Below are 7,981 nucleotides of genomic sequence, written 5' to 3'. Positions count from 1 at the left end.
CTCCGGCTCTTTGCGGTCCGTGGGGCTCACTGCTTCTCCCCGGCGCCTCTTCCTCCGCCTGCCCGCCGTCTCCACGCAGGGCCCGGGCCGGCAAAAAGTAGTTGAGGGCGTTCCCGTGGGCCCTTTACTCGAGAGAAGGGATTTTGTGAGGTTCGAAGGCTTGGGAAACTGTTTTAAAGGCTGTGAGAGAGCCTTGGGTACATTCTCGCCTAACTCCTGTCAATTCTTGCTGCTCCTAGGTGTTCAAACGCTTCGTCGAGATTGGCAGAGTTGCCTTCATCTCCTTCGGGCCGCATGCTGGCAAGCTGGTGGCCATTGTGGATGTTATTGACCAAAATAGGGTAAGCTATGCGTGCTGTACCTTTACTTTTTCCTTCCTGCCTTAACAGAAGCTTGTACACTAAGACAGTGTATCGATTTTAAAGGAAACTTTCTGTGAATAGATTTTTCAAAGAAAAGAGCAGTTGACAAAAAGATGGGATTTAACAGCAGTTGTTGTACTTGAAACTTTCAGTAGCAAGCTGTTTTTCAGTGGCAAGTGATACGTTCCCCTCTCTGCCATGTTTCCTACAAGTAGAAGTGGACAAGGGATGTCAATTGGAGTCTAAAACTTGGGAGCGGAATGTCATTACTGTATGTTTAGAGCAAACATTTGGGCTAGGAGACTCTTTTTGCTAATGTTCCTGAAAAAGCTGGGTTGGAGAGGGGGGAAGATGAAATATGTCATCTTAGTTCTGTGTGCTTTTTTTTTGAAGTTCAGTTTGGGTTTTTTCCAAAGACAAAGATGGGCCTTTAAAATTCTTTCTGTAAAGTTTGGGTTGTATATGCAAGACTTAACAATCTCAGGTTTTGTCTGCATAACATTTATTTCAGTTTTGAACCATTGTTGTCAAGATGCTATTCCTGTGTTAATAAGAAGCTGCTGTCTAAATCAAGTGTGATGGGAAAACTGCTACAAAAGCCCCACCCCTGTTTTCCTTTTTCAGGCACTAGTTGATGGCCCTTGCAGTGGTGTCAGAAGGCAGGCTATGCCCTTCAAGTGCATGCAGCTGACTGACTTTGTTCTCAAGTTCCCACACAGGTGAGTTGTTGGCATTTTTGTGACCTGCGTTAAAAACCAACCAAACAAAAAAACACCAAAAAACCTATGCTGTGACTTCATGACTGAATTATGTGATCCGATGCTTGCTAAATCTAGAAAGTTTGTACAACGTTAAGTTAATGGCTTAATCTGTATGCACAGTAAAAATTTGTCAGACTGTTATCATAGTTGAATACATTTAAGTTTTCGTTACCGATATTGGCTGATAACCGCTGCTTGGGAGCAAAGGGAATAGCACGCTGGCCTAAGCAACCTGCGGATAGTTGTGGGGTGGATGGTGGGGGGAGGGAGCAGTTGCAATAAATACTGTGCAGCTTTGTCTTTGCTCCTGCTTATGTCACCTTCAGACATTAAATATGTTCCCTGCCTGTAGAACTACACTGGAATCGCAGGAGGCTGAACTCGCTCTGTTCTCTTTGGCTTAGTTACTACATGAGTTTCTGTAATTTAGGAAAAAAAATTGCTGCCTTTCTGATTCTGAAGCAGTGCTAGGAATAGTGCGTGAGTATGCCTCTTGGAGTCGCTCATCTGTCAGTCCAGCAAAGCATTTACACACCGAAATGTTAGTTAGGCCGCAGAGATGTATGTGCCATTGGCTTAAAGTAAGTGTCTGAAGTAATGTAGAAGGATGATCTTCCCTTGTATGAAATTTTGATGGGTCAGCATCAGAGAAAACCTTTTTTTATAAAGACTATGAATATGATTTTGTGACTGTTCTAATGCAGTGCTCGTCAGAAGTGTGTGCGACTTGCCTGGGAGAAGGAAAATATAAATGAAAAATGGGCAGCGACAAGATGGGCAAAGAAGATTGAAGCCCGAGAAAAGGTAGAGTTTTTCGCTGGATGAGTAATAACATGTTGTACTGCTGCTTATTAAAACTAGGTGCAATCTAATAAACTGTTTTCAATTGCAAGCTAAGATTAAAGATAGACAGGGCATAGATTTTTATAAGTTGCTACCTGTCAGCTTCAACTTGTATTTTAACAGTAAATGTGTTTTGGTTCAATCATTTCTATAAGGACCTCTTTCCTGCACCATCTCTTCCCAGCAAAGGCCTTAAATAATGAACTAGTTCCAGATGTGCAGCTAAACCTAACTTGGAGATGGTCAGTAACTTGTGGAATGCTTTGAAACACTGTGTTTTACTACTTGCGCATGTATGTATCAGAGCTTAATGACTGATTCTTTTCAAACAGAAAGCCAAAATGACTGACTTTGATCGCTACAAGGTTATGAAAGCAAAGAAAATGGTAAGTGTTTGAGTGTCACTTCTTTATGGGGTTTGTGCTTGTAGCTTTCACTTTAGAGTCACATAGAGATGTTAGTAGCCTTACTTTTATAACTGGCTTGGGTTATGGAGTGGCACAAAGTATGTAAATGCCTTGAATTTTTCACGCTGCTTTAGCCACTGCTTTCTCTTCAGTAGTTGATCAAACTTGAACCCACACTGTCTGGGTGTCAGTCCTCCAAGTTGCAACTGAGGGACGAATTACCTGCTGATGAAATCGGATATTCTTGATGGCTGGCTGTTAGTAGTATTTCATTCTGTAATGAAAGTCATTACACATGAAATACTGGGGTGCCCAAATTATAAGCCAGAATGCTGTTGTCTGCTTGGTAGATCAGAACAGTTTTAGGTGGAATTTGACATTTTAAATGTAATACATGGTAAATCTCTGACGATATTGTATAGATATAATTGGTTAGCAAAGGGTGATTATGAAAAATGGCAGAATCTGAAAGCTTAGAATTTAAATCAAGGCATAATATTTGAGCTCTTCCTGTTTTCATTCTGATGAGTAATAAACATTTTCCTTTTTTACAGAGAAACAGGATCATCAAGCATGAAATGAAGAAGCTCCAGAGGTTGGCTTCTAAAAAAGGCAAGAAGCCAGAGAAGTCAGAGAAGCCAGAGAAGCCAGAGAAGGCACAGAAGTCGGGGAAGGTGCAGAAGGCACAGAAGACGCAGAAATAAAATGAACTTCTACTTATGTATGACTTTGCGTCCTTGTTCTGATCCTTTAAAATTGACAAATGGTTAAGCACCTGGTTTAAATTGTAATCATAAGTTCACTTTTGCTTCTAACCAAGAATTGTTGTCTGTCTCATTTATTAATGGTCAAGTGTTAGGTTCTAGTGTTTCCCAGGAACACGCAGGAACGTTTTTGTCACGTTCTGTGAAGTTGACCATACTGACTCTGCTCAGTACCCAGTACCCAATACCAGTTGAAATATTTGCATATCCAGTTATTTGAAATAGGTTGGATCCTGACTTTTTAAAACAGTCTGCTATTGAAATGGTTGGGAATTAGCAAAATTACTTGCGCAGTCTTGAGCGTGAAAGATGAGAAATAATTAGCTGCGCTATTTTTTCTGTATAAATTAAGGCATAAGCTGAAAGTATATGTTCTGGTTAGAATATAAATGTCAGTGTTTGAAAGACTGACGAATTGCTGTTCAGATGCCTTAAATTACTCCATATTTTCTAAAAGACTTCCACCGTTATTTACGTAGTGACCTGGAATACTCAGTTATTTCAGGTGTCTAACACCCCAGTTTTCCTGTCAGTGCAGTTAGAATAATTAGTGACGTATTAACGAGATGGACATTGGTGAGTTGTGTTTAAGCATGCTTGCTTTTCAGAATGTTTAAGAGTTGATGTGAAGACCTGAGCCTAATTACAGTTCCTTAAACTAGGCTGCATACAATTCCTGCTTCTTAATCAAAGCCATTAAGTAAAAGGGAGCATGACCTAAAAATTACTCAATCCATCTGAAACTGAAGTGCTTGATTTAGTTTTTGCACTATAAAATAATGTTTACAGATCTCAATGTCAGCATCTTGTCTTTTCATGTGTTTTCTCCTGTGTAGTTTGTTGACAGGGGATATATTTTCTTCATACTGAATGAAGAAATTGTGGAAGTCCGACATCTCTGGTAATCAAAAAGGAAATTATTTTTATAGTCAAATACAAAATGGAGGAGGGAGAATATATATTTTAAAAAATGAAGGTTGTAAGACCTTAATATATATTGTCAAATATACTGAGAAGTGTGTGCTTTTAGAAACATGTGCTTTTAAGAAGTTACATGGCTAGTGTTGCTTATTTCAGCCAGAATTCGGCATCTACATGCTCAAACACTTAAAATTGTGCAGTGTTGTCTTGAGCTATTTATATGCCCTTGGAGTTCAAGCACATGGTTGATACGAATGGATATAATGGCTAAGGAAAAAAAAATATCAGAAGTGATGCAAATTGAGTTTAAAACCCATGTTTAAGCATCTGGAGATCTTGATTTCTAAATTGGATTTTAAAGTGATTAAATCCACCTACTCTGCAACTCTTGGCAGTAATTTGAAAGGTCTAGCAACCTGGAGATCCTTTAAGGTGAAAGAGTTGTTCCTTAGGGTTGTTGGGTGTTTTTTTTTTTTAATGTACTACTGTTAAGCTTAAGTATATAAGACTGGGGATAAATTGGTAAAAGTGCCTGTAGAGAAAATAGATGTGCCTTCAATCATAGTGAGCTCCCACATGCTTTCTCTATGTTATTTACCCATTTTTAAAGGTAACTTGCTTCCAAAGAATAACTTCGGCAATGACAGCAGCCGTTTATCCAGTGTTTTCATTCCCGCCAGTACCACTCGGCAGCTACTGAGATATCAAACATTTCCGTGATACAAAGCATGCTGTAACCTGCCAAGCTGCCTAACAGCTGTCATTTTCTTGAACAAGAACCTTTGAAGGGTACAAAACACGCCTAGAGGGAGGGCAGCCTGCTGCTGCGCTGGTTGTGTCGGCCCCGGCACTGCGGAAAGGGATATGCTGGGGAAGGGGGGCATTGAAGATGAAGGTGCTGTTAGGGAGACAGAGCGTTATGTGCCTTAGAAGAAAACTTGGTTCTGTAATACCATGTCTGCCATCCAGTGCTTGTGTGAAAGTACCATTTTTTTACAGTTTGAAGGAAACAGAAGAAAACTAATTGAATATACCTGCGCTGTGTCTTTCTGACACCATGTTCTGCATCAGCAGCGTCTGGTGCTCCTTTTAGCAACTCCTGAAACCTCTCTGAAACCTTCTGCAGGTAGTCCACCTTCCTTTCAGTCCATGGGTGTTGTGCCATTTGTCCTTTTTTTTTCTTTCTTTTTTTTTTTTGGAAAGCTAGGGAGATACAGAAAGCAAGAGGACAGTTTTGTTTCTGAAGGTTACCACACGATGGCAACGTTAGCTCTTCACAAAGGTTCTTGTTGAGGCTCACCCCAACCAGACAGCACTGCTGCCTTGCCCTGAAAGGGACAGTGCCAAACAAAGGGGGTGGCACAAACATTTGAGAGCAGTGGACCTGCTTATCCAATCCTTCATTTTGCCTTTACGGTTGACTAAGACTTTGCTGGACTAAGGATGTACTTTACTTTGTGGAGCTGAGTGTAAAGAAGTAGGATCTGTTTAGAAAAAAGTTTAAAGTGAGCTCCCAGTGTTAATTTTCTCAGCTTATTTTATACAGAACATGTGAGGGGCTTGCTGGGGGCAGAGGGGGGAATGGATCCTGTCCTAGTTTACTCCCGAGATCAACAGATCATTGCTGTACTTCCTAAACTGATAGCGTAGTTGGCAAACCCAGTCCTAATCTCTGTGCTGCAAAGTCTAGGAGACGTGAGCAATTCTGGGAATAGGCTTCAACGCCTTAGCATAGTCCGTGGTTAAAAGTTGTAAAATCTGCTGTTACTGTGAACCAGCTGCAATTCTGGGCCGAGTGATTTACTGGTGATGCATATTTTTCTTCTTCAAAAAAAGGCTATACTTAAGTGCTTTTGGTTCTTGCCTAAACAGGCCTGTTGCTGTGTTTGGCAGCTGAATGTGTTTCGGTTTTTTTTTTTGAGATGTACTAGACCTGAAAGAGGAATCTCTGGATTTACTGATCTTCAAATGTTGGTATTCAGGCTGTCCTTCAGTCAAGGTTTGCTTGATGACCATGACATTTGCAAATCATTTGGGCTTGTAGTTACTTACATGTTAATAGTAGATAATACTGTCTGTTCTGAACTCATTCCGGCCACTGGTGCTGACTGTGGACCTGTGGCAAATTTGGTCTGGTTTACAGCTGGATTCCCTCTATCTATTTTGTGTTACTTCACTTGTCGTTCCCCTTAAACGTTTCTAGCCCTGTATGTTTCATTCGTTTCCCCCTGCCCATGTTGATAAGGTGTCTCTGAAAGCTCCACGCGCCTGCCTTTCATCGAGATGAAAAGGTGCTAATTTGTATTCACAGCGTTATTGGTGTATGAGTAAGTACGGTTTAGAAGCAAGAAGTGGAGCAAATTATGGGGATGGCTGCGAGGTTTGGGCTCTACTCATTTCAGGTCTTCAGCTTTTGACTCTTCCTTTGTATAATTTCTGTTTGTTTGTTTTGGTTTTTTTTTTTTTTAATTTGGAAATAGTTTTTAATGTTGTTTTGAGCTTCAAGTTGCATATACTCTTGTCGCAGTCAGGTACTTTTGAGTTTATGCTGGGTTTTCCTTCTCTGCAGCAGAAAGACCTGTTTTTACCAGTTTAAGCACCACATCCCTAGTCGTCGTCCCTGCCTTGACTCAGGCAGTGGCCCTGTGGATACTGGTGCTCTTTTTTCCCCTGAACTCAACAGGCTTCACTCTTGGATGCTGTCCAACCTCCAGTTCGTGGTGTCCTTAGGTGGGAACTTGACCCGACCTTCACTTTGCACAGCTGTCCCCTGTGTCATATTCTCGTTTTAAATAAATGAAGAGTTGGTAATTTTTTTTTTCCTCGCCTCGCTTTCAGCGATCATCAGTCAGTCTCAACGGTCTCCAGGTAGGTCTTTGTAGCAAACTCTCCCTTTTCCCCCAAAAGCTTTCAGACCACTGTGTGCATCCGAATTAGTCTTCCACCTGCAGTCAGCTGTTTGTGCTAATCACCGGCCTAAAAATGATGCCATTGCCGTCAGCACAGAGCCGCCGCCTCCTTCGTAAGATGATGTATTGACCTAGTTCTTATTGCAGAGGGAGTACTTTTTAACGTTTCCCCAGTGGCTTTCTGGTATGAGGGTATTTTTCAGGATATATATTGTTCTGTGAGTGGGAGCATCGCTCTTTGCAGATTGTGAGGAGAGGCCCTAACCTCATCGTGGCCCTTGGCAGAGCTGAGCTCTTCCCTCGTGTCCGCTTTGGGCTGCCTGTGGAGCGTGGGTGGTGTTTTGGGGCACTGTGCCACTGATAAAGGTTTAGATGGCAGGATCTCATCAAGAAGCTCTGCTTTGATGACGCTTTGAAAAAGCAATAGTGTTCATATTTAAACAGCATGAAAGAATATTATCTTTGAGATCGGCTGGAGCTTTACCTAAGGACACACAGTGGGACGGGACGGCACAACTTCTGACTATTTTTCACAGTAACTCAGCAGCCAAGACTTTTTAGAGCCACTGTTTGAACCTCGTATTTACAAAAGCCATCAAACAAAAGAAGGGGCCATTGCTAGCTGTGGTATTGCAGTCAGATGCTGTATACAGGTGATCTAAAGAAAGGATGGGAATTAGGCTTGCAAGCTTTTTCCTTCTCTTCCTCCCTGGAGCCCCTGAATAATTGTAAAGGTATTTTCATTTTTTTTGTTTATCTTTTATTTCTACTGCTTGTCTCATTCACAGTGCACACGTGAGTCTTAACTCATCCTGGCAGCTTCTGTGGATAATGGAAAAAAAAAAATCGGACCGTTTATGGCATAATGAAGTCTGACTAGCTGAAAGTAGCATCACTTTTGCTCTGGTTACTTGAAGCGTTTTTCAAGGTCCGGGAGGAGGCTGGCAAGCTGCTGCTGTTGGTGATGCATGCAGGTCCTCACCGCAGATGTGAGCAGGCTTCCCCGACTCCCAG

General features: G+C 41.6%; 1 protein-coding gene across 1 annotated transcript; it reads left to right on the top strand.

Annotated features, from left to right (window-relative positions):
* Positions 1–239: 239 nt before the first annotated feature.
* On the top strand, positions 240–3,195 carry RPL14 (ribosomal protein L14; the record flags this gene model as incomplete). Its single annotated transcript, XM_009710206.1, has 5 exons — positions 240–341; positions 987–1,081; positions 1,828–1,927; positions 2,299–2,352; positions 2,928–3,195. Coding segments are annotated over 5 exons (501 nt in total), but the record flags the coding sequence as incomplete, so codon positions are not given.
* Between the last annotated feature and the right edge of the window lie 4,786 nt (positions 3,196–7,981).

The sequence above is a fragment of the Cariama cristata genome, unplaced genomic scaffold (assembly GCF_000690535.1).
Source record: "Cariama cristata isolate BGI_N322 unplaced genomic scaffold, ASM69053v1 scaffold5541, whole genome shotgun sequence".
Classification (NCBI taxonomy): domain Eukaryota; kingdom Metazoa; phylum Chordata; class Aves; order Cariamiformes; family Cariamidae; genus Cariama; species Cariama cristata.
The sequence above is the reverse complement of the archived record's forward strand: the minus strand, read 5'-3'. Positions and strand labels throughout refer to the sequence as shown.